The sequence below is a fragment of the Theropithecus gelada genome, chromosome 12, assembly GCF_003255815.1.
Source record: "Theropithecus gelada isolate Dixy chromosome 12, Tgel_1.0, whole genome shotgun sequence".
NCBI classification, from domain to species: domain Eukaryota; kingdom Metazoa; phylum Chordata; class Mammalia; order Primates; family Cercopithecidae; genus Theropithecus; species Theropithecus gelada.
Genome location: NC_037680.1, coordinates 2,468,114 through 2,494,058, shown reverse-complemented (window position 1 = coordinate 2,494,058; position 25,945 = coordinate 2,468,114). Strand labels below are relative to the sequence as shown.

Here is a 25,945-nt window from a genome sequence, read left to right as displayed (position 1 = left end):
GGTGGCCACTCATTCTGCTGGACCTTGAGGAGGGTGGACCGGCGGTCCCCTGGGACCTGCCCAGGGTCCCTGTACCATCCTGGGCTCCCTGGAGAGCCCACCACTCACAGAACAGCTGCGTTACCCTCCCAGAGGCAGGGACCGTGGTGGACATGAGCCCCATGCCTGGCTGACGCCTGGCCCCCACTCTGGGGAGTGACCTGCCTGCACCTTGTCACTGGGAGGAGTTTGGGGGAAATCCAGGAGGCACGGGCCTGTGTGTGAATCCCAGCTCTGCCACCGGTGGCCTTAGGTGATGAGTGAGTTAGGTTCTTTGAGTCTCAGTTTACTCATCTGCAAAACGGGGCCCCAGACAGTGAGGCCTGAATGAGACTGGCCTGGCCTGGAGTGGGTGGCAGTCGGTCACAGCCCCTCTCCGCTCCCAGACTGCACCCTTGGGACAGGAATACCCTCCTTTGTGCCTCCGCTCCTCAGCAGTGCCACCACGCTGGCATCACCCCACAGCACAGCACCTTCCCTGGCCTTCCCTCCATCAGCTGCGGTTGGGCTGGAGGACGTGGCTGCACCGCTGCGAAGGTTTCCCTGCCAGGGAATGTGGACCAGGATTCCAGGGAGAGTGCAGCTGCACGCTCCGCAGCCCGGCGGCTCCCTGCTCCAGGACGACACCCCCACCCCACCCTGGCCACGATGACGCAAACACAAAACCTCAGTGCTTACAGATCCCGATCTCCCAAGGTCACCAATGCTCCAGAGAGGTAAATATTTACACAGGAGCCTCCAAAGCTCATAACTCAGAGGGGAGATGCTACCCCTGCTGCGTAGGGGCTGCAAACCTTTGTTCCTGCAAGCCCTACAGCAGAAGGCGCTTTCTAGTTCTCAGGTGGACGGTGAGGTGTAGGCCCTTCTGTCCGAGGCCAGTAGGGGCACGGCAGCAGGGGTGCCGCAAATATGGGGCTGGGGCCACGTGGGGCAGGGGCACATTCCAAGGCTGGGATGATGGGGGGGCTGCCACCCCCCCGCTCCTTTCCGAGGGGGTGCGAGAAGCTTCATCTACAGAGCAGTGTCCTGCAGGGGCAGCCCTGGGTGCTCCCGCAGCAGACGGTGCCCAAGGGGCCTGGGGACTGAGGGCAAGGCCAGGCACCAGGCTGGAGGCACAGACAGCAGTGTCGTCAGCGTCATGGGGGGAGGCTGAGGCACAGGGTGTGGACATCCAGCTCCTTGGCAGGGCTGGGGGGTGACACAGGCAGGCTTCACTCTGGGAAAGGCCCACCTAGATTTTCACTGGGAGTTGGGGTGACTTCAGAGCTGTGGGTTCCAGGCTCTGGTTTTAGCTGGGTTTCCTTCCAACTCAATCTCAAAGGGACCCCAAAACATGGGGCAAAATCGCTGTGAGGGGGCCCTGGCACAGGAAGAACTACCTGCTTGTCTGGTCTTCCTGGGCTCGGGGCCGTGCAGGTGCCACTGTGGGCACTACTGAGGATCTCCAGGGAAAGCCCTGGAGGGTGCGTGCTGCAGGGAGGATGCTGGTCAGCTGCCGTCTGTCCACCCGCTCAACTAACGAGTCCCCGGCTGAGCTCTCACCGCCAGCAGGGTCCCATGGGGTTCAGAGGTCAGCAGGCATACCTCTTCTTGGCATCTGCCTCAGCTGCAGGATGGGATGTGCCTGGGCCAGCCTGGCCCTACCTGGTGCAGGCACCGGGATGCCACAGGCCCGAGTCCACACACGGAGAAACGATGAACAGGAGGAGAGAAGCGGACAGCATGCTACCCACAGAACCCTTACAGACCGATATGCAAAGAACAAACAACGCTGCAGGGAAAACAGGCCAAAGACACGAACAGCTCGGTGGAGGAGACCTCAGTGGCCAATAAACACATGGTGAGACGCCGTCTCTCCGCCAAGGGGAGACACGCACTAAGAGCACAGAGGTCCCATTTCCCGGCTCCTGGCCTGGCAGAAATGAGCCAAGGGTGCCCGCCCAAACAATGGGGAACCACAGGCACAGCATGGTGGTGAGGAGAACCTCCCTCTGACACACTCCTAGGGACATGTAAGGACGGTGTGCGAGCACCGTGGCCGCACCTGGACTGTGACAGCCGAAGTGAAATGCTCCCCACAGCTGCATTAGAACCGCGCACAGATCCATCTGGACTACCTTGATGTTAAGTCCAGCAGTCAATGAATTAAACATGCATGTCAGGGACCAACAGGGATAGATCTTAAAACAAGGCTGAGTGAAGACAGCAAGTTGCAGAAGGTCAAGCAGAGTTTGATAAGGGTTCTGGAAAATTAGCAACATCAAAATGGCAGTGTGTATCGTTTAAGGAATACACACATCTACAGTGAAAGCATAAACACAAGGGCAGGAAACACATGAAACGCAGGACAGCGGTGCTGAGCGAGGCTGCGGGGAGGCAGGGGAGGGGTGGAGCACAGTGCGTGGGGTCTTCACCTGTGAGCCACACCCAGCTCTGAGGCTGCAGTGGGAACGGAGGTGAAACTCCACAGGGCTCCCCAGTTACACCCCTGGAGATGCCATGTAGGGGGCGATGGCAGCTGGTGGGGTCCAGGGAAGGGAGGAACCACTGCATCTGAGGAACAAGGCCTGGGCCCCCAGCCAGGCGGGCCTCTGCGCAGGGCCAGCATCACGCGGCACCCACCCCTTCCTCCTCTTGACCCTGAGTTCCTCTTGGTTGGGTCTCGAGGTTCTCAGATGGCTGGGGGTGGGGTCGGGCTGCCACCCACAGGGTCTCACGACCTGGGCAGCAGGACAGACGCACACAGTCTCTATACCCTGGCAGCTGGCCAGGGAGGGCCAGGGCTTTCGGGAGATCCTGGTAGAGACAGCCTTTTGTCAAGTGGGCACAGTCAGGAAGGCACTGGACGGTCCCAAGGCCATAGCCCAAGGTAAGCAGGAGACCCCCACAGCCAAAGCACAACATGCTCCAGGTCATCACCTTGGAAGGCCAGTGATGACGCTTGGTGATGTCCCAGATCACAGGACCCAACCTGCACAGACCAGCTGCTCTGCGGGAAGCTCCCTCCGATTCCTGGAGAGAGAACAGGGCTGACTTCCTAGCTGGCTCCGGAGGTCTCCTCCCTGTCTCCGGGAGAGACGGGCCACATTATAGCCTCTTACAGTACAAAGGCCACAGTGGAACTGTGGGTGCAACTCCAAGTGCCTACGCACCGCACAGGCGCTATCAGTGTGCCCATTTTACAGATGGGGAACCTGAGCTGCAGAAGCCTATGAGACGCAAAGCCAGGATTTGGCCCAGCTGGTCTGGCTGCAAGCCTGGGGCCTCTCTTTTGCTCTGCTGCCACCCCTGGTATGGTCCCAGGTTCCCCAGCCCCGAGGTGGGTCCCGGCCAGCCTGGCCTGCCCTCCTTGTTGCTGGGTTACCCATAGAACCTCTGTCCCTGTTTGCTGTGGAGGGTGATGGCGTGGAGCTTCCAGAGTGGACTCTCCTCTCCCACCACTCCATGAGGCAGGACAAGAAAACCAGGCTGAGTATTCCCAACTTCTCTAGGCGGGAAGGGGCCAGAGCTAGAATGCAAACTGGGCTGGCCCCAGAGATCGGACGTTCCAATGTCCACCTGACACAACTTCTGAGCAGCGGCCTGGGCTGACCAGTGGAGAGCCACTCCCAGGGAACAACTGGGATCCTGGACAAGGACCAGGCCTGCCTCAGCAGGAGGCCCTGTCACAGGGAGATAACAGCGGGGGCGGTCACCCACGGCCACCGACCTCTGTGGCCTTCAAGGCTTCGTAAACAATTAACTCCAGAGCTTCAGTCTCTCCAGCTCGTATCTTTCCAGACGATTAGCGGTTTGCTCTGACGGCCCTCCTGTTGGGCCTTTTAACGTTCTCCGTGTAAACAATCCCAGGCAGCTGCGCTGGTCACGTGTGGCCTTCAAAGGCAGGCCAGGTGCAGGCCGTCGGGAGCTGCCTCTCACTGAAGCCTTGGCCCTGCGGCCAGTCCCCCCACGGCACGTGGACAGCTGCTGACGGCTCGCTCTCCCGATGAGGAACTGGGCCTGCACCAGGCTGCAGAATGCCAGAGGGTTATGAGTGGCCATGGCTCCCGTTAAGACACGGACACAGCCCGGGGCTGAGGGATCACGCGGTCACAGGGGTCACGGTTAATAAATCACTGGTTCCTTTACAGAACCAAATGGCAGACTGCCACCCCCTTTTAGAGATGGGAAGACTGAGGCTCAGACAGATCTCTACCTGGGCCCATGAGATCCACCGGGTCCAGCCACAAGGTAGGAGGGGCTGCCTAGGGCACTCCTCTCTTCCTTGGACTCTCACCAGAACTTTCCAGAAGAAGCCCACCCAATACACATCCCAGGGCCTGAGCAGAAAGCTGAGTCCCTACGGATTCCGTGCCCTCCACCACAGCCTCAGTGCCTGGTCTCCACAGAGAGGACCCAAGAGCTCCCGAGGTGGCCTTCAGGCAAGGAACGTGGGGCATGTCACCCCCACAGGCACCCTCTCCCAGGGAGCCAGGCCCCAGCCCCAGCCCCAGAGCACACACTGTGTGAGTCAAGGAATCAAGGACCAACAGTGGGGTGGGTGTGAGGCCTCAGAGGTCCTGCGCCCTGGAGGGAGTTCAGGGCAAGGGCACCACGGCAGCAGAAGGCCACAGGCTGGCAGGGACGGGTGCAAATCCTCAGCGCAGCTCCCAGCACCCACAGAGCTGGCTCAGGAGCAGCTGGTGGCGTGGAGGGGGGAGAGCTGTCCTGGATGGTTTTCGCTCCATGGTCAAGGAAGACAGCCCCAGCTTCACACCATGGCTGGGGTAGGACGTGTGTGGTCTCTGGGGACTGGACAGCCTCCCTCCACCCATCTGCTGAGCCTAAATGCCCTCTAACAGCCTCTACCCTGGGCTGGGTGGTCTGGGATCTGCTGAACGCTCCTGTGTGGGCATGTACCTGCCATGTTTTTCCAAAACGACAGCTCTTGCAAGCTGGGGACTTGGGACAATGCCCTATCAGGAAAGAGGCACTTTCAGGAAAGGAACAGAGAGATTAGGCCACAAGTTCCACAGTCAGAAAGCAGCCGGCCTGCATGCAGGGGCCTGTCTCCACTCACGCCGTCCCATCTCCACTGCCCCCTCTTGCTGTGACTGGCCGGGTCTCGGATGCTGTGTCTGAAACCCAACTGTGCTTTCCAAGCGCCGCTTCCATTCCACACCCCTGCTCATCCTGCAAAACCGTGTGCGTGGGAGGCTTCTCCACCCGCTCAGGGCATTGCAGCCCATGCCTCTCGCTGCCACCAGCTCACTGTCATTTGGGTGGAACAACCTTATCCCCTAGGTCTAGACCTATTTTTTCAGCATAACATACCCCACTCAAACCCCAAACAGACAGCAAATCTTCATAGAAAGAGCCAAGTGAGTCTCTGAAAAGGCAACAGAACAATGGTCTTCAGAGAGGAAAACCTTTTTGCAAACAAAATGTCACCTCACCTATAAGTCCTGCCGTGTGGAGTGGGCCTCAAGGACAGGAGAGCAGGTGCCAATGAGTGTCCAGGTGGCTGCAGAGAAGTGCCCGAAAAGCAGCTGGCAGGGGATGGCCCGAGTCTGCCTCCTGCCTGAATCACGCAGCCCTTCCAGTGGGGCTCCCCTCTGACGGGGCCCCGCATGCTACCACTCGGTAACTGCTCCCCAGAGCTCGGCTTCTCACGCTCTTCCCGTCTCAAACTCGAAAGACCCACCACACGCTACCACCAAGTGGGGGTTGAGCCCAGTCCTGCTGCATCCGTGATGCTCGAGGTCTGATCCGGTAACACCCCGCAGTCTTTCATAGGGGAATTCAGCCCCACAAAATGCCACGTGGGATGGTGATGGCACCCAGAGAGGGAAGCTGAGGGGTTGGGGAGATTCCTGGGCTTCCCACCTCCTCACCCTCCAGCACCCACTGGGGCAGAGCAAGGACATAGGAGCAGAGGGATGGCCTAGACCCAACTGCACCCACACACGCTCACAGCACTGCCTCCTGCACGGCTGACCCTCCCTGGGCTGGTGGTGGCATCGGTGGTGCAGGACCAGAGGAGTACCTGAAAACAGCCCGATCTTATGGGGAGGTGGCGGAAGGGGCTGGCCACACTGCGCCAGAAGTCAGGCACCGCCATGGGCAGTCTCTGCTGCCAGGGGGCCGACTCTCAGGCAGCCTCACCAGCACTACCTTTGCAGAGCCCAGAGCCCAGGCATGATGCCCGTCCTGCTCTGAGTGAAGGCTGCCAGATGTCTTCCAGTAAACGCTACAACACAGGCCTACATGGGAAACTGCCCGGGTCTGCCCAGGTCTCAGAAGCCCCGGCGTTCTGCATCTGGCTGGCCTGGGCCGGCGGCGATCGTTCCCGCCTGCAGACAGCCTTCCACAGGCATGCAGGGGTGGCGGGGAGCAGAGGGCTGGGTGCGGCATACCGCCTTCAGGACAGACACAGACAGACAGACAGATGTCCACATGCCAGCTCCTGGCCCTCCAGGCTGAGGGGCTGACACATTCTCCACCATCTCTGGGGCCTGACTTCCTCGTGTGGAAAATGGGGCCGATCTTCATATACGTGTCTTGTGGGAGTGCTGGGTCCAAAGATGACCCATTCCAAGTGCCTGTTAAGCACTCAGGGGACAAGAGCCACCCTGCCAGCCTCTCTACATGCCCCATGGCTTGTCACACCTGCTCCTCAGAGAGGCGGAATTCAGTCCCACAAAATGCCACGTGGGACAGTGATGGGCACCCAGAGAGGGTGCATCCCAGGCCCCTGGGAGCTGCACCCCTCTCTCAGCAGGGGTGAAACTCAGTCACCTGTGAGCAGGTGAGGACACGTGGGTGACTGGGCACGGCTGCTCCCAAGCGCCCTACATAGATAGGCCACCCTGAGGGTGCACTCATGGGGCAAGGCTTTGCAATAAAAACCAGAAGATTGGCACTTTTGGGTGATTGAAGAAAATAAATTAAAAAAGAAATTCACAATAGGCCGGTGCGGTGGCTCGCACCTGTCATCCCAGCACTTTCACAGGCGAAGGTGGGCAGATCACCTGAGGTCCCAAGTTCGAGACTAGGCTGGTCAACATGGTGAAATCCTGTCTCTACTAAAAATATAAAAAAATTAGCCAGGTGTGGTGACGGGCACCTGTAATCCCAGCTACGTGGGAGGCTGAGGCAGGACAATCGCTTGAAATCGGTAGGTAGAGGTTGCAGTGAGCTGAGATCGTGCCATGGTCCAGACTGCACTGGACAGAGTGGGACTCCGTCTCAAAAAAGAAAAAAAATTCACATGCTATTCAGTACCAATGAGCGTGTCCCTGACGTGGGTGCTCACAGACCACAGGTGGGAGCACACCAGGAGTGGGTGTTCCGAAGAGGAAGGTAACGCTTCCACCGAGAGCAGTAAAACATTCAGACTATTCAACTCAGAAATTCCACTCCCAGCAATCACCAAAGGAAACCAGAGCTAAGCGGAATAGTCACACACAAGGAGCAGTCCCCACAGAGTACAGAATGGGCAACCTGCACGCTCACCCACTGCCAGCCAGCGGTGGCACACCCAGAGCGGAGCAGCTGCAGCCACTCAAATATTAAGTTTTTAATGACAACAGGCAACATTTCTGGTGTAATTTATACGATGGCTTCAATTACAGTGGAAAAACCATGCATGGGGAATGGGTGATTTTCCTTCTCTTCCTCTGCCTCGTACTTTCCTCCCACTCACCTACCAATCATTAGAACCACAACAAAGGGGGCGTGAAAGAAAAAGCCTCCAAGCCCCGAAAGGACGACAAAACCAGGCCCTGGAGGACGCCAGACCCGACGTGGCCATTCCCCCCGCATGGCAGCCGAACTCCCGCTGAGGAAGAAACCTGGATTCCCTGGCCCTGGGGACCCAGGTGGGCGCTGCACTCTCTGAGGCAGGAGCAGGAGTCCCCAGGGCTCCCTGCAGCCCAGGTTTTGCGGATGAAGTGCCTAGGCCAGGAAGCTCTGGCTTGAAGACCACCACAGCAGCACAGTAGAAATGATCTCCCGAGCCAGAGGACCGTCTAAGATGATCCTGTCACCAAACCATTTGTAAGTTTGCCTTATCACGTGTCTGCTTTTAAAAAAGGACTTTTTTTAAAAAAAATCTCTTTTTAGTGAAAATCTAGGAGCATCTTAACCACAGATTCCCTTCTCATCGTAACCAAAGGACTCTCCAGGCAATGCAGGCGGCAGTGACACCCCCAGCCCGGTCCCCAGGTCCTGTTCATTGGCCCCAGTCACATGCTCTGGGTAACATCTGTCCCCATCACAGCAGATGAGGGCTTGTCCCTTGATCTCAAAGAAGAAAGGGATTATGCAGGTAGGGTGGGAACTGTCGTGTGCCACAGAAACAAAGGCTCTCATCTAAGCCCACCCCCCGCCTGGTCTGCCTCACCAAAGAGCCCCCCAGGTTCTCAGGGAACAGCATGACACTCAAGGCCAACTCTGTGAACTTGAGTCACAGGGAAAGGGCGGGGACAGAGCCCAGATCCTGCAGAGCCCAGGAAGAAAAAACATTCTTACGGTGCCAGCAAGAGGGCAGTGCCTACTCAGCATCAGGCCACAGCAGTGCCAATGCACTGTGCAGGTGCCAGGGCGGCAGATGGGAGAGCAGTTGAGGCGCCTAAGGCAACAGGGGAGTCTAGGAACAGAAAGCCAGGGAAGGCTTCCTGGAGGAAGGGGCATCTGAGCAGAGACTGGAGGGAGGGGAGGAGCAGGCAGAACAGTGGAAGAGGAGAGCAGGCACGCCAGGTGGAGGGCACACAGGCCTAGCACCAGGCAGATTTCCAGAGGCTGAGAAGGCTTCAGGATCACGGAGGGCAGGTCAAGGTGAGACTACAGGCACCGAGAGGGCACATCACGAACCTGCGGGCTCCTGCGCCAACCCTCCTGCAAGGAAGCATTGTCTCTGTAGGGCAATGTCACAGAGGCTTCGAGCCCACTGAGGGCTCCAGAGAGGCCCTGGTGCAGAGAGGATGTGAGCTGGGCCCGGGACTCCGGCCAAGGAGGCCCAGATGCCACACTTGGGCTCCAGATGCCCTCCATGGCTCCAAATGAAGCCTACGTGATCTCAGGGACATTTCCAGGGTGGCCCAGGCAAGACCTTAACCATGCCTCCTCCTGTGTTGCCTTCAGGCAGATGGGAAGAGGAAGGGGGGAGGTTCTCGCTCTGGAACACCGTCCGGACCCTCTGAGCGACAGCAGAGCATGGGGTGCTGAGACATTCTAACCGAGTGGTCCCTGGAATGGCCGGCTATTTGGCTGCTGCCTGGGGATGGCCACACCTCTTCAAGGCCAGCCAGCAAACGTCCTTCCAGGACAGTCTTATAAGCACCCTGGCTGATGTTGGCGGATGAGGCAGCCGCCACAGTGAATACAGGACCAAAGAGGGACCCGCCAACGCTCTGCTCACACTTGTTTCTCTCTACCAAGGCAGCCAAGCACTAACAGCCACTAGAAGTTCCAAACCATATTCCAGGAAGATGTCAAAATCCTGTTCATCTCCATGTGTCACCTGAGTGTACGCCCAGCTGAGAGCAGCCCAGGCTGATGCTGTGCAATCGGGAGGCTGGCAGCCGGGAAGAGCCCCACCTCTCTTACGTGCACCACAGGCCCACTGAGGCCCTCACAAACCGCGGCACGGGATGGGAGGGGCTTGGTGGAGAGGTTCCAGGAGCCAGCCTTGGGCAGGGAGGTGGGCAGAGACAGGAGGAAAAGAGGGTCTCAGTCCCCAGAGAACACGGAGAAGGCAGTGCAGAGTCAGAGTGAAGACATCGCAGGAGGGCCAGGGTGACACCTGAGTCTCCTGACACCAAGCCCACTTAACACCAGGCACCCCAGCAGGGACCGGCACTGCCCCTGATAGAGAGTAGCTGGGTCCCTGGGCAGACGGGGGAAGCGCATCCCAACCGCCACAGCACAGCGGCTTAGCCCAGCCCCAGCCTGGGCCAGAGGACTCAGGTGGCGGGGTAGCACTCAGCAGGTGGACCTCGGTGCAGCTCGGCCCTGCCAGCACAAAGCCAAGATTACCTTGGCCTCCTGAGGAAGCTCATTAAAAAAGCAATCTACCTAGTGCCTGCAACAGAAATGAAGGGAGTGGAGGCGGAGAAGAGGGACTCGGGGGGCAGGATGCTGTCACCTGCCTGGTAGCACAACCCACTTACAGAGTGGGTGGCAGAGAGGGCATCCTGAAGGCCCTGGAAGCCCCTCCCAACCCCGCCGCATGCTGCTGAGCTAGCAGTTTCCAGGCTGGCAGCCCACCTCCGCGAGAGGCATCTGTGTTTTCCGTTCTTGCTCCACACATGCTCCCTGGGCAGGGGGAGCCGGGCCGCCCTGGCGCAGCACCTGGCGCCCCATCAGCCCCACGTGGTCCTCCCACTCTCATGGACAAACTCCAGAGACAGAAGGCCAAGGCCCTTCACCGTGGGGACCCACAGGCATGCGGGGCTGCAGGGAGAGTGTGCTGGTTGCAATCTAGGGCTGAGGTGGCCTCTGCTGAGCAGGCTGGCTTCAAAGGCTCCGGCTTCTTGGCAGCCCGAAGCTTCCACGCACTCCTCTTAGGCTGCCGTTCCAAGTCCCTCTGGCAAAGGGGGTGGCCCCCACCCTCTTACCCGCCACAGGTAGGGAGGCGCCTGTTGGTACTGGTCAGTGACCAATTCTGGAAGCCTACTGCTCCGGCTGGCAGAAAGGCGGTGGGGGCATGGCGGCAGTCCCAGGCACAGCTCAGTCTAGCATAGAGCGTCTGGACCGGGGCTGGGGGGCCCTGCAGCAGGAACGTGCATCTGTGCAAAGCAGACCAAGTGCTGGGCCGGAAGTAATCCTTTATGGGCCCTAGACAGGCAGTTCTGTGACCACCAAGTGTAGAATGTGGCCGTAAGGGGCTCAGAACATCACCTCCCAGGCTGGGAGCTACTGTGCGTGTGTGTGTGTGTGTGTGTGTGTGTGTGTGTACAGTGCGGGGTGGGGGGAGAAAGGAAAGTGGGAAGATGCTCCTCCAACTCTAGGACCCCCATTTCCTGACAGTCTGAGAAAGACCACAGAGCAAGGACTGAGGGCTGTGCAGGGGAGCAGTGACTTGCACTCTGCTCAGCTCCAGGCTGGCCGGACCTTCCAGGCTCCCCAAGCACACCTGAGAGCCTGCAGCCTCTGGACCCAAGAGTGCCAGCCAACAGGCCTACAACCACCCAGCCTCCTATCACCAGCCTGTCTGCAAACTCAACCCGAAGGCAAATTTGGAAGAGAAACAAAAGGCAGACAAGAAGCCCTGCTCCTGGCCCTTCCCAGCCCAGACTTTGGGAAGGCCCCGAATAACCCAACTTTAACTGCTGGAAATCCAGCAGCACCCCAGGTTCCCCTACAAACGGCTTCCCAGGAGAGCTGCCCCGGCACCCCTCCTATGCCCTGTGTCCTCACGCAGCTCAGCTCTGTGCTCCCCAACTCCCGCAGACATGGGGCTGGGGGAACCCAAGAAAGAGGTGTGGCACCACAGGTTCCCTGGACCAGCTCAGCTACCCCCATCCTGGCTGGTGGCTTCCTGGGGAAGGTGGTCCCCCATCGGCTGGCTTTTGTTCCTCTCTTCAGGCAAGCTTGTGCCTGGAAGAATTTGGCTGGAAGGCCCCACTGGGAGGACAGGCGGTACTGCCTCCTCCCCGCCCCCAGCCCCAGGTCAACAGGGCCTTTGTTCTACCTGCACACACCGGCAGGCAGGCGGGCAGAGCCAGCCCCCTTCCCTGGCAGCTCCCCCACCCTCTGAAGGCAGGCACTCCAGGCACAGGGGCGGCACTTCACTACTCTCCCTTGCACTTTTGGGACCACAGCACCGAAGCGGCACGGGGAAGCCAACACTCCAGGTGGGCCACGCACACACCCAGAAGCCCACGTCCCCAAGTCCAGCGGGCCAGACATCGCGGCGCACAGCAGGTAAGGTGGCCCGAGGGCAGCGGGTGGGGACCCTGGAGAAAACCCGGACGCTGAGCAGCCAAGCCGGCAGTGGGGCAGCACCATGCAAGAAAAAGAGGGTGAGAGCGAGGTCAGAAAGCGCGGTGACAGCCGGCCAAACCGGAGGAGCTGGGAGCCTCGGGCGCCCGGCAGGTCGGGAGGGGTGGCGGCGAGTGGGGGCCCCCAAGAGGGCAGAAGCGGGTGGGGAAGGCAGGGCCGACCCAGCACTGCCCGGCGGGCATACGGCCCGGCCTCGGGGGCGCAGCTGCGCGAGGATCCCGCCGCCCCGGCGCTCACCTGGGCGTGCGCAGCGCGGCGGAGTCGCGACGGTCCAGCACGCCGGGCACGCAGTTGGTGAGCTCGGTCCAGTCGGCGTGCAGCCCGCAGCTCCAGCCGGTGGAGAAGCGGGAGAAGAGCCAAGTCTCGCGGCGGTTGGGCCGGTAGCAGGTGCACTTCTTCTGGCCGGGCCGGCAGTCGCAGGGCACCTCGAGGCGTACGTTCTGCACGAGGTGGCGGCCGAAGGTGGTGCCGCCCGTCTTCTGGATGTGCAGGAAGACGATCACGTCGTCGCCCTTCATGTCGAAGCGCAGCGAGCGCTCCAGCTCGCGGACCGGGAAGTAGTACTTCTTCTCGTAGTGGGGATCGGGCGTGGGGAACAGGTCCAGGTCGTCGGGCGGCGCGCGGCCGCCGGGCGCGCCCAGGCTCAGTCCCGGGCCCGCGTACTGGTACAAGATGAGCATGAAGCACACCGAGCCCGCCACCACCAGCACGAACTTGCTGGCGCGCTCAACCATGGTCCTGCCGCCGGCGCGCCGCCGCCGCATGTGTCACCATCGCCGGGGCCCGGGCGCGGGGCGCGGGGCCTGGGAGGGCGGGGGGCGCGGGCGCAGCTGCCTCCGCCGACACCCGCGCTCCGGCCCGGCCCGGCTACTCGGCGCCCAGGCCGCCCGCAGCGGCTCGGGCCCCGACCCTCCGCGGCGCCATGGCTGCTCCTCGCCCGGCCCCAGCTCCCCGGGCCCGACGCCCGACTCCGCTCCCGCTCGGCCCAGCTCCCGGCCCCGGCCCGCACGGCGCGCCCCGCGCCCCCCGCACCGGCAAGCTCCGCTTCGCTCCGCGCCGAGAACGCTCTGCGCCGCCCCGCGCGCCGCCGCGTCTCCGCAGTCCGCCGCCGCCCCGCCCCGGCCCGCCCCCGGCCCGCCCCCGTGGCGTCTCTTGACGTCGCCGCCCGCGCCGATCCTCGGCCCCGCCCCCGGAGTGCAGGGGGCCGCCGCGCGTGCTGGGCGCGGGACCCGGGTCTGCGGCGGTGGCAGGGCCGCTCGCGGGCGGGCAGCCGGGGACTGGGAGGTGATTCCGCCCGCTGGGGCGTGGGGGACCAACCGGCCGCGCGGAGCCCAGGCGTGGGAGGCTCTCCTGGCTGGGGCTGCGGCGGCTGGCGCCTCTGGAGCCTCCGGAGCCTGGGTCCGTACCCCTTCTCCCCGAGTCCCGCCGCCCGCGTCCCTGCAGCCCGCGCGGGAGGAAAGGCCTTGACCTTGCACTCCGGGGCGCTGAAGTGAGACGCAGCCGACTGGGCTGCACTTCCAGGGACCAGGGCGGCGACGTCCGCGCACCGCGGGAGCCGAGAGGGAAAGCCAGGCTTTCCGTTCCTGCCCGACCCCCTCACCCCCGCGGCTGGCTTTGGGACGGTGCCCCGCAGCCCGGCATTGAGAGATGTTGGGCTGTCTGCCGAGACCTGCGGACCAGCTTTATGGCTCCCTCCTTGTTTGAAAGCAATTTCAGACACGGTGCGCTTCCCCCCCTCCAGGTTTATTATACTCCAATGAAAGAGTTATAAAACATTGAGCCAGGTCTTAAGAATCGTGAGTGCCCACCAAAGATTCTGGCTCTCGTGGGTCGGTGGGAGAGTCCAGCGGCTCGGGCCCATCCTGGCCTCGGAGGCCTCGCTCCCTTTTGGCTCACGTGTGGCCCCGGTGGTGCGGGTTCCTCGCTCGCCGCTGCCCAGCCTGGCAAGCACGCGGCCTTCGTGGGGCGGGGGTTCCCGCCAGGTACCCACTCACGCTGCTTGGGCTTTGGCAGTACTCGGAGGCTGCAGCCCGTCGGAAGCGCAGGAGACGGGCTGGGACCTGCTAGGATCTCCCAGCTGCAGGGCCGGCCCCGGTGGGCCCTAGTGTGTTAGTTCAGGCCAGCGCGGCTCTGGGAGCGAGTCCGGCTGCCAGGCTGGGCTCCCAGTGTCCACAGCAAGCCCTGCCGGGGGCGGGGCGGGGGGGGGGGCCCTGCCTTCCGTTCTGTTAGGGGCTGGAAGCGATCATGGGGTGTCACAATGATGCCTCAGTAAAGCTGTTAAACACAGACAACATCACACCCGAAAGCCCTCCCGGAAGCAAACACAGAGAGCTGGAAAAACCAGCACCCCAAACCCAGCTGGGCGGGCGGCATGCATTTTCCAAAGGGACTGCAGGAATGTCCGCTGTGGATGGCGGTGCAGTCACCATCCCACACAGGTGGGGCCGCCCTGCAGTGTGGTTGGACCTGCCTGCTTCTGCCTGCAGCCCTTTAACACAGCCTGTGGCTGAGCCCTGGGGAGCCTTCCTGTATGGCCTAGGGGACCACAGCTGTCCCGGGTCCACCCCCGAGATGTTCTTACCCAGATAAGAATCCTCTACCAAGTGCTACATCATAATTAAGACTGCTCTTTTGGAGACCTACTGGGTGCCAGGCACTGTAGAGGTGTCATTTCCAATTCCATCAGCAAGTCTGTGAGGGTAGGCTGTGATACCCATTTACAGAAGAGAAAACTGAGGTTCAAAGGGGTTAAGACCGTGGTTCCAGGGTCAACCACTGTCACCCCGTGAGAGTCAGCAGAGCTGGAATCCTGATTCCTGCTGTGAGCCCCAGAACCCTGCCCTTCCCCACCTCTGCACTTGCCCCAGCTCCCCAGGCCAGGAGTGAGGGCAGTGAGAGCGTCTACAGGGGCCACTCCTCAGCGCCTGGTGACCGTCACTGCCACCAAGGAGGAATGTGGACCCAGAGTGTTCAAGGGAAAGCTGGAGCAGCTCCGAAGGCCAATGAAGCCATCGGTGCTTGGGCCATGGCCCCACCCTGTGATGATCTCACTGTCCCAAGGGGGAACTGAGGCCCAGGCAGGGAAGAAGTGCCCGTGATAAGGTCCCACCCTTGAATGGGAGCCAGAGCAGCCTGACCCATGGAGCAACATCTCCCCGAAGGAGCTATTTAATCAAACTTCATACCTGCCACACTGGCTGATGGGGAGCACCCACATTAGCCAGGAAGCCATTTCTTTCTAGAATTCTCTTAAGAGGAAGGAAATCTGCCTGGTTCGCTACAGGACTTTGCTCAGTCTTCCACTTTGCTTGAAGCTCTGCGCATGCACCTGAGACCCCAAGGCTGTAGGTGAGTTTCTGGGGTCTGAAAGTCAAGTCACATGAGCCACCCATCAGTGGACACTTGAGCCGAGTGGAGGGCAGCTCGAGCGCTCGTTGGCGGGGCAGCTTGCATCACGCTACTCCCCACCACTTCTTGCTACTCCCCGCGATGAGTCCTCAGTGTCATGTCTTGGAAAATGGACAGAAACGCAGAGTCCGGTGCTGGCTTGGGATTCCAGGAGGTCAGCGGACACAGCCAGACCCTCAGGAGGTGCGCTCTGCGCGCTGTTTCCTTTCTTCCCTGGGTGATCTCCTCGTTGGCCAAGGTTTGCTCCAGCCCCAAGAGGGCATATGAACTGTTTGCTAGGGGCAGCTTCTAGCCCTGACTGCTTGTGGAGTCCAGGGAAAAGCACTGGCAGCTCTTCTGCTCAGTGGCTTTGTCCCCTAAAGATCCACTTCACCAATTCTTTAATGTGTTATCTCTGACTTAATGGCAAAGAAAAGTAACAGAACACGGCTAGTGGCAGGCTGTGATGATCCCAGAAAAGGCATTAACGTTCAGCTTCAGGAGTGAAGCCTCATTCCCGGCCCACCGTGCTGTCTCAGAGTCTGAGAACCACGAGATCAATCGCGGCGCCCCCTCCCGGCGCACAGTCCCGCGGGCGGCCGCGCGGGGGCAGCACGCGGCCCGGCCCCCGAGCGCCCGTGGTTGACTTTGCAAAATTGGGGGATTTTCCACACTTTCTTCCCTAGTGGTTGGTCCGGCGGCCGCCCATTGTTGTTTGCGAAGGGGTGGAGGAGGGCAGTTGCGTCTGTCCTCAGAGCCTCCCCTGGGGTCGGCCCTGCTGCCCACGCGGGGCGGGGAGAGGGGTTTTGTTTGGGGACAAACTTTTAGAGGGGACTCCGGCTCGCGCGGACCCGCGGGGCCCGGCTCCGACCCCGACCCCGACCCCGACCCCGCGGCGGGCCTGGGGCGCCGGGCTGTGCGCCATGGACGCCGCTTCCTCCAGGGTCGCCAACCCCCGTCCGCAGCCGCCTCCTCCAGGGAGCCCCGTGGCCCCTTTGCCACCCTGTGGCCCCCTGCGGGGCTCCTCCTCCAGCACCGGGGGGCGCCTGGGCTCCCACGCAGCCCGCAGACGCGGCGGGTCTTCCCAGGGCCCGAGGGGCGCGCTCCGGGCCGCTGCCCGGGGACAGCAGGGGTCCTGCGGTTCGGTGGTTCGAGGGCCACACTGGAAGGGTCGCTCCCTTCCACGCCCTCCCAGGGCCTCCCCGTTCCCTGTGCGCTCTCTGCAGGACCTCCAGGCCCGCTTCAGTCCTTAGGGGAAGAGGGTGGGATAAACAGAGGAGGAGAACCTGAGCAATTCGGAGGGGCAGCGTGGTCCTGGGCTTGCCCACACGTCCTGCCGGCCGGGTGACCTCCCCCTGGCTGGCCCCCTGCCCTCGGGTGTGACGTGGGGTTGTTGGCAGGTGGGGAGCTTGGCCTGCTGCCTGGCCGGGATTCCGAGTCTGTCCAGTGGAGCCCACCCTCCTCCCCAGGTAGAGGGGCTGTGGGCAGGCCGGGCAGGTTCTGCCAGCTTGGGAGGCAGGACAGGGACCTGGTAATGTTGCCCAAGGGCATCGTCCTGGTTCTTCTGCTTGAAACTTCCCAAGAGACATGTCTTTAGAGGGCCAGGGCGGAGGCGGACCCACAGCCTGGATGGGGTGGGGGGTGACTGCTGGCAGCTTCCAGTGGCCAGTGGGTCTCGTCCCAGATGGCTGTCATTCTCTACCCAAAGGGGTTCGGACCCAGCCGGGTCGGGGGAGCCACCAGAGAGGGCACTGAGCAGCTTGAAAAGCTCCACGGGTGGGGATGTTCCCTGGGGGTGGGGTGGGGTGGATAGCGGCCCTCTTGAGGGTGAAATGGGCTAGTCCGAGAAAAGTCACTCACGGTGGGGTGCTTGCTGCTCCCACCCCAGCTCCCGGAGCTACCAGGGGCCGGGGCATGGGTGGAAGGAGGCCTCGGTCCCTGGCCTTGATGTCCAGAAGGGGATGGTCAGTGCCCTCCAGGCAACCTTGCCTGACTGTCGGGGCTCAGGACCAGGTCCCGCTCCACTCTGCTCTCCGTCGGCTGGACTGGCCACCCTCTGTCTGTGGAACTCACCTGGTGCCAGTGCCCTTCCTGGAGGATGATGGCTGGTCCCCATGCTCCTCATCACCAGGTCCTGCTCTTTTTACTTCCATTCATCGCCACTGCCATTGAAGAGTCACCCTCCTGTTAGATTACAGTTGGCTTGACAAGTAAGTTGACTGTTCTGATGGAAGCTTCTCCTTGGTGGGCCCTGGGCCCTGGGTGGAGACACAGAGGTCAGACACAACAGTGGCTTTATGGAGAGGGCCCTGCCCCGCACTGTGGGGAGGGGGACTCATCTGTCCCTAGGCCAGGCCTTGGCACGGCAGTGGTAAACCTGGCTGGCCTTGGCTCTTCCTGGAAGCTCTCAGTGACCGTGTTTCTTTATGCACCAAATAGCAATGGTTCTTGCTGTTCGTTTCTCTCCCTGCCCTCCTTTAAGAAGGAGAGTTCATGGGGATTAGACACTCAGGGTGGCGGGGGTTGACCTCGGTCCCTGGTGGGAGGAGGCCGCGTCCCTCTCTGGGCCCAGGGCCTATGGGGCAGCCACAGCATCTACTCTAACCTCACAGCATCCAGGGACAGGGTCACACATGGGCGTGCGGCACAGCAGGCGGTCCTCCTGGCTGAAGGCCTCGGCTGGTGACGAGTGTTGTGGTGCTGTTCAGGCCAGTAGACAAGAGGGGGCACATTTCTGTCAGCAGAGGGGATGGGGTGTGGCTCACACCTGCTGGGCTGGAGGCCGCGCTCCACCCAGGGCCTCAGGCCGTGTCTGTGATAACAATAAGCACCCTGCGGTCAAGGTGTGTGTGCTGAGCCCTTGTCAGGCCGCATCTCCTATAATCCAAGACAGCTCTGTGGGCCTCTCTTTGTAGATGGGGAGGCTGAGCCCCAGGGAGATGATGCCGCTTGCCAAGGTCACAGAGCCAGCGGGTGCTCAGTTGAGCCCTCGAGGGTGGGAGAGGCCGCCCCTCCGGTAAGGGGGCTGGAGAAGGGAGTCCACACCGTGGCCATGCACGTCTGCACCGTTGCCACTGCCATGCTGTCTTGACCAGCCTTGGGCCGGTGAGGGCCTCCTGGTAAGTGTTTTACTCCTGACTTTGGCTTTTGGGTGACTGGGGTTGGGACGCTCCTGCTACCCTCAGGTTGGTCCTTGGAGGGACCCCCTGGGCTGGGGGCCAAGGAGGAGGGTCTCAGCCTCAGTTGTAGGAAAACAAAGTTAGGCATTATCATTAGGAGCAAAGGTGCTACGTTCGCACTCTGCTCTGTCTAACCAGCTGTGTGGCCTTCAGCAAGTTACTTAACCTCTCTGAGCCTTGGTTTCCTCATCTGTAAAGTGAGGATAATAATGGGATCTACTTCACAGGGTCATGGTAAGGAATAAGCAAGCAAACACTTATTCCACAGCCCTGTCTAGGCCAAGGGCTAGGTATTCCTACTGTCGAGTTGTGGGAAGCCTGTATCAGCATCCGTATATTCAAAACCAGCTACGCGGCTTCTCCCGTGTGCCAGGCCCTCGTGTGTGCTGGCCTCCTCTGTGCATGATTGTCTTCGGTGCTCTCGGCTGCCCTATGGGCATAATTCCCTCATTTCTCAGGCCAGGGAGCTGAGGCTGAGCAGAGGATAGTGACTTGGCCAAGGGGACAGTGTCCCCTTCCTGGTGAGAGCCTTGGTTGAGGGTCCGCTCCACCTTCCCATTTCCCGACTACCAGCCCTTGGGGAAGCCCAAGCCCTGGGCTCCTGGGCGGAGTCCAGCCCCCCACCCGGCCTGGACCGCCTCCTCCTGCCGGGTGGGGTTGTCAGGTGCCCTGCTGCTGGGCTGTTCCTCCTGTCCTAGGGTCTCGACGCGTTCCCCTTCCTCTTCCCCCTTTCCACGCCCTCCTTTGACTCTATCTCTGGTGCCATTTCCAGGGTTTGTAGCTGAACTTAGAAGAGGGGAGCTGGAGAAATGGGTCTGTGCCTCCTTGTCCAGACCCGAACTCAATCACTGCTTTTTCTTTTTATCTGCTCCCATCTTCTTGAGAGCCGATCCCACTGTGTGGCAGAGAAAACCTGTATTACTTCCATCCTGTAATCCCAGTCTGATCCGATAATTGTTAGGCTCTATTTGATTTCTTAACTTTTGTTTACGAAGAGTTTAAATTCACACAAAGGTAAAGAGGGTAGCACAGTGAGCCAACTCCTGCCCTTCCCAGGCATCCACGGCTGGCACTCGTGCCTGCCCCCGCTGCAAACTGCCCTCCCCAGTGGAGCACCGAAAGCCAACCCAGGACAACACGGGCTTTCCCTGCTAGTGCTGCCCTCTGCTCTCTATCTTCAGGTCACCCTCGGGCCTTCTCTCAAGGCTGCTTGGTCCCTACTCACATACCCCAAGAGAATGTGTGGTCTTCCGAGATCCGAATTCTTTGGGAGTCCCAGAGGGCCCCAAAGCAAGAGCACAGGGCGAGGTTCACAGGCAGTGGCTGGCCGCCGTGTGAGCTGGCCACTGTCCAGCTAGGGAGGTTGGTGGAGCCTGCTTGGCGTGCCATGGGCACAGGCACCAGGCCTGCAGCTGGCAGGACTCTGGGCTTTGCCACAACCCCAGACCTGGCAGTCATGGAAAAAGCCCAGCCCTGATGGGCCATGGGGGGCAAGCCTGCCCCTGCCCATACCTCAGTCGCACTCTGCATCCCCGTTTGAGGTACAAGAAGCCTCTGGGCTCTATCTCTGCTGCAGAGAAACCCAGGACCGTTTGGGAGGGCAAACTCAGCCCCTCCGCTCCACCACGCCTACCCTGCTGGGCCTGCAGAGCAGCCTACACCCAGAGGCCCCTAAGGGCAGACAGAGCCCCTCACAGACACCGCTGTGTTCCAGGACATCTACTCCTATCTTGAAATATCAAGAGATAAAAGATTCACAGAATCCTCATCTCAACAAAGTCTGCCTTTCAAGCCCATGGGCCAGGTGCAAACTCAGAAAGCTTGGTTTTGGAATTCCAAAGCCGAGTGTTCATTCTTGAGAGTCCAGGCCACCCGAGGCAAAAGGATGCCTCCTGCAGAAGAGGGAGGTGGCAGGACCAGGAGATGCAAATGAGGTGGGTGTGTTCACATATTTCAAACAGTGCGATCAAGTTGGACAGAACCGAACACACACACACCAGTGAGAGCAAGCAGAACTGAGGAAATCTGAACAAGATTGCTGTCGTCTCCGTGTTACAGCCTACCTAAAATACCGGCTGCATTTCCACAGGATGTTAGCCACCTGCTATTGGGGAAAACTGGTGAAGGAACTCAACTGCATGCAAACCCACCGTTATAATAAAAAGTTTAACGTGAAGAAAAGCACATCCGGCCAGGTGCGGTGGCTCCCGCCTGTAATCCCAGCACTTTGGGAGGCCGAGGCGGGCGGATCACCTGAGGTTGGGAGTTTGAGACCAGCCTGACCAACACAGAGAAACCCTGTCTCTACTAAAAATGCAAAATTATCCAGGCATGATGGTGCATTCCTGTAATCTCAGCTACTTCGGAGGCTAGGAGAATCGCTTGAACCTGGGAGGTGGAGGTTGTGGTGAGTCAAAATTGCGCCATTGCGCTCCAACCTGGGCAACAAGAGTGAAACTCCATCTCAAAAAAAGAAAGAAAAGTACATCTGCATCTGGAGTGAGTGGGCGTCACGGAGCCAGTCTCCTGGCCCTGTGAGGTCCTACAGGGTGCACCCTGCTGTTCTGTGGGCCCTGCCCACCTGCCATCTGATCAGTACTCATCAAAGGCGGGTATGAATGATGGAGGAGCAGTCCTGTCCAGGCACCTGCTCTGTTCACCCGAGACTCCCTGGGACTGCAGCCCAGTGCTGGCCTGCTCCTTCTGGCCTTGGCCTGTGGGGCCTGGTCTGGCTTGCTGCCTTGGCTGGGACTACCAATGAGAGGGACAGTCCTGCTCCCAGGTTCAGGCAGGTGGCACAGGCCCAGTCCAAGCACCCCCTGACCACCCTCTGCCATCTCTAGCCCTCTGGTCTTTATGCCCCTTTTACCAGGATTTTACTTCCCCAGCAGGACTAGGCCCTGGGCAAAGAGAATCAGATGGAGAACTTTGAAATGCTGGCTCCAGGGCCAGCCAGAGTCTGTAGGGGGCCTCTTGTAGGGGGCCTAGGCACCAGGTTTGAAATGCTTTGGGTGATTGTGACATTTGAGCTAGGGCTGAGAATACCCATTCCACCTGCCCACCTGTCCCTGGAACAAGGGTGGTGGCTTGGGCCTGGCTCTAGGCTGGGCTGGAATCTGTAGGAGCTAGTGGCCAAGCCTCCTTCCAGGAGCTAGCCTCAGGGGAGGAGAGTGGCCATTTTATTCCTGCCCTGCGGGTGCATCACCTGCCCCCTTCAGGCACACCCATTTCCCGCAGCAGCACCTGGGCTGGGGCTGGGGCAGAGCGGAATAGCAAGCTGAAGCATATTCAGTTTTTGAAAGTTTTAACAAGTGGATTTTTTTTTTTTTTTGGTAATTATGTTATCAACTCTGGAAAACATTTAAACTATGGGAAAGAAGAAAACTGTTGTAAGGAAACAATGCCAATCATCTATACTTTAATTATTTAGAATGAACTCCTAATCATGTTTTTATTTCTTTCTGGTCTTTTTTCTTTTGCATGTTCATGTCACAGTTGAGAGCACACCACGTGTATGGTGTTGAATCCTGCTTTATTTCACTTAATATTTTATCCCAAGCATTTTTGTAAATGACTAAGAATAACTTCATAAACATCATATTTGACTACTCAATATTTCCAATTTTGGACATACCATAATTTACTTCACTGTTTTCTTAGTGTTGGGCCTTTAGGCTTCTTTGGTATTTCACTTTTTTTGTTTCTGATTGTTTATTTTTTTCCTCATTTAAAAGAATGCTGTAATGAACACTCTTATGCACAAATTGTTGTCTGCATTTCAGGCTATTTTGGGTACTTTATTAAAGGAGCATTTGCTGGACCAAATGGGGGCTGCGGGGAGGGGTCATCTGAAGAGTCTTAATTCATAATGCCAAGCTCCGTTCCAGGATGGTTCAAGTTTGATCTCCCATAAGCAGTAAATGGCAGTGCTGCCTCACCCCTCTTATAGCACAGAATATTGTCATTTCTTAAATCTTTTTGAATTTGAAAGAGCAAAAAATTTAATTTTTTTTTTTTTAAACAGAGTCTCGTTCTGTCGCCCTGGCTAGAATGCAGTGGTGTAATCTTGACTCACTGCAACCTCTGCCTCCTGGGTTCAAGCAATTCTCTGCCTCAGCCTCCCGAGTAGCTGGGATTATAGGCACCTGCCACCACGCCCTGCTAATTTTTTGTATTTTTAGTAGAGATGGGATTTCACCATCTTGGCCACGCTGGTCTTGAACTCCTGACTTCGTGATCCACCCACCTCATCCTCCCAAAGTGCTAGGATTACAGGCATGAGCCACCGTGCCCAGCCAAATTTAAAAAGTTTAAAAGAGTTTTCTGTTGTAGAATTCATTTTCTCAGAATCCTAATCACGGCATTTGCAGTTACTAATGTTTGTGCCAGAATAAAGGCATCCTAGAACGTGAGGCTTGTAATAAGCTGTTTCTCCCTCTGCCCCACCATGGGTCTACAAAAAGAGAAACAGCAAGAAGCGGTGGATTCTGCTTCTAACTCTTTTTTATAACTAAAAAAAAAAAAAAGTATCAACTAACTAATGTTCACTAATGACCATAAAATTAGGAGATTATGCCCATGCAGCTCAATCTTTCTTTCTTTCTTTCTTTCTTTCTTTTTTTTTTTTTCCTGTGACAGAGTCTTGCTCTGTCACCCAGGCTGGAATCTCGGCTCACTGCAACCTCTACCTTCTGGGTTCAAGCAGTTCTTCTGCCTCAGCCTTCCAAGTAGCTGCGATTACAGGCACATGCCACCACGTCTGGCTAAGTTTTGTATTTTTAGTAGAGATGGGGTTTTACCATGTTGGCCAGGCTGATCTCGAACTCCTGACCTTGTGATCCACCTGCCTTGGCCTTCCAAAGTGCTGGGATTACAGGTGTGAGCCACCACGCCCAGCTGACTTACCTTTTAAAAACATTTTTTCCTATCATTTAAGAATGTCTCTTATTAGCAGTAGGTTAATGGACTTTGAAATAATGTTTCTAGATTATGTAAATAATATATGGTTCACTTCTTGGCCTTTTGGCTAAGATCAAGTGTAGTAAATAATACATGGTGATGGCAAGAAAATTAAGCACATCGTTTATTTAAAAGATAAAAATTACTACAATCCTACAACCCAGTAGACTCTATGATTAATATTTTGCTGTTTATACTTCCAGACTTTTTCTGTCTACACAAATGCATGTGAATAAACATTTTAGCAAAAGTAGAACAATAATAGTACACATTCTGTATAATCAATTTTTAATTTTTTTTTTTTTTTTTTTTTGAGAGAGTCTGGCTCTATTGCCCAGACTGAAATGCAATGGCATGATCTTGGCTCACTGCAACCTCTGCCTCCCAGGTTTAAGTGATTCTCCTGCTTCAGCCTCCTGAGTACCTGGGATTATAGGCGCCCACCACCGCACCCAGCTAATTTTTGTATTTTTAATAGAGACAGGGTTTTGCCATGTTGGCCAGGCTGGTCTTGAACTCCTGACCTCAGGTGATCCGCCCACCTTAGCCTCCCAAAGTGCTGGGATTACAGGAGTAAGCCACCACTCCTGGCCTTTACTTTTTAATTTTATAACACGTTATGAACATCTTTCCTTGTCTAGATATGTACCAGTATATCACTGTTTGTTTTCTTTCTTTTTTTTTTTTGAGACTGAGTCTTTCTCTGTTGCCCAGGCTGGAGTGCAGTGGTGCAATCTCAGTTCACTGCAAGCTCTGCCTCCTGGGTTCAAGTGATTCTCCTGCCTCAGCCTCCCAAGTAGCTGGAACTACAGGCACATGCTACTACGCCCGTCTGATTTTTTTTTTGTTTTTGTAGTTCTAGTAGAGACAGGGTTTCACCGTGTTAGCCAAGATAGTCTCCATCTCTTGACCTCGTGATCTGCCTGCCTCGGCCTCCCAGAGTGCTGGAATTACAGGCGTGAGCCACTGCGCCTGGCCCATTGTTCTTAATGGCTATATAGAATTCCGTTTCATGACTTATACCACAATTTAAATAGTCACAGATGTTTAACATTTAGGTTGTTTCCAATTGTAAATTCCTGCTATAATGAACATTCTTGTATGTACATCTTTGTGCACTGGTTATTGCATCAGAATAAATTCAGGAAATTTGAATTTTGGAGTCAAAGAATGTGTGTGGTTTAAAGCTTTGTGTAAATAGTGTTGAGTTGTCCTTCAAAAGGGATTGCCAGTGAATATTTCCACCAGCAGTCTATGAGAGTCCTCGTTTCCAGGAATAACAGCTCTGACTCCATTGTATGTGCTCGCCAACTCTCTCAGTTTCAGCCAGGATGACTTTCCTCCTGTTTCCTCAATGTGTCAGGCGTGTTCTCACCTCAGCAGCCTTTGCACGTGCTAATCCCTCTGCCTGAAATATGTTCCCCGGGACATCCAAGTGGCCACACCCTCACTTTCTTCAGGTGTCTGCTCAGATACCATTTTATCAGAATTGCCTCCCCTGTTCATCCTATGTGGAAGAATAAACACCTTTTTCTCTATTCTCCCCCACTCCCTTATTATTCCTTATCTTTCTTCCTAACACCTATCACCTTGTGTCTCTCCACACTAGAAGAGAAGGTCTTAAGGGCAGACACTGTCAATTCATTTCCGGAGTCCAGTGCCCAGGGATACATATGAATCTCCCACGTAGAATGTGCCCAGCAAATATTTATTGGAGTCAAATGCTCTCTCTCTCTCTCTCTCTATATATATATGTATATATATTTTTTTCTTTTTCTTTTTGAAATGGAGTTTCACTCTTGTTGCCCAGGTTGGGGTGCAATGGCGCGATCTCGGTTCACTGCAACCTCCACGTCCTGGGTTCAAGCGATTCTCCTGCCTCAGCCTCCCAAGTAGCTGGTATTATAGGCACCCACTACCACACCCAGCTAATTTTTTGTATTTTTAGTAGAGACGGGGTTTCACTATTTTGACCAGGCTGGTCTCAAATTCCTGACCTCAGGCGATCTACCTGCCTCAGCTTCCCAAAGTGCTGGGATTACAGGCGTGAGCCAACGCCCCCGGCCCCAAACAAATACTTATGGAATAAAGGATTACTCTCAAATTTCACTAGATCAATAAGTGAAAAATGGTATCTTACTGTGGTTTCAATTCACATCAATTTAATTGCTAATTAAAATGAATTATTTTCATTATTTTTGGCCATTTATTTTTCTCCTTTTGCAAATTATTCATTTCCTTAGTTCATTTTCTATTGAGGTGTTTGCCTTTTTATTTTTTATTTTATTTATTTATATTTTGAGATGGAGTCTCACTCTGTCACCAGGCTGGAGTACAGTGGCACAATCTCGGCTCACTGCAACCTCTGCTTCCCAGCTTCAAGGGATTCTCCTGCT

The 25,945-nt window shown here is 57.4% G+C and overlaps 1 protein-coding gene across 1 annotated transcript in view; it reads right to left on the bottom strand.

The window, feature by feature from the left end:
• HS6ST1 (heparan sulfate 6-O-sulfotransferase 1) overlaps positions 1-13,088 on the bottom strand; it is a 54,276-nt gene extending 41,188 nt beyond the window's left edge. Inside the window, exon 1 of the mRNA XM_025405309.1 lies at positions 12,262-13,088. Within this exon, the coding sequence (XP_025261094.1) occupies positions 12,262-12,788 (527 nt within the window). The 5' untranslated portion in view covers positions 12,789-13,088. The remainder of the gene's footprint in view (positions 1-12,261) is intronic.
• Positions 13,089-25,945: the final 12,857 nt, after the last annotated feature.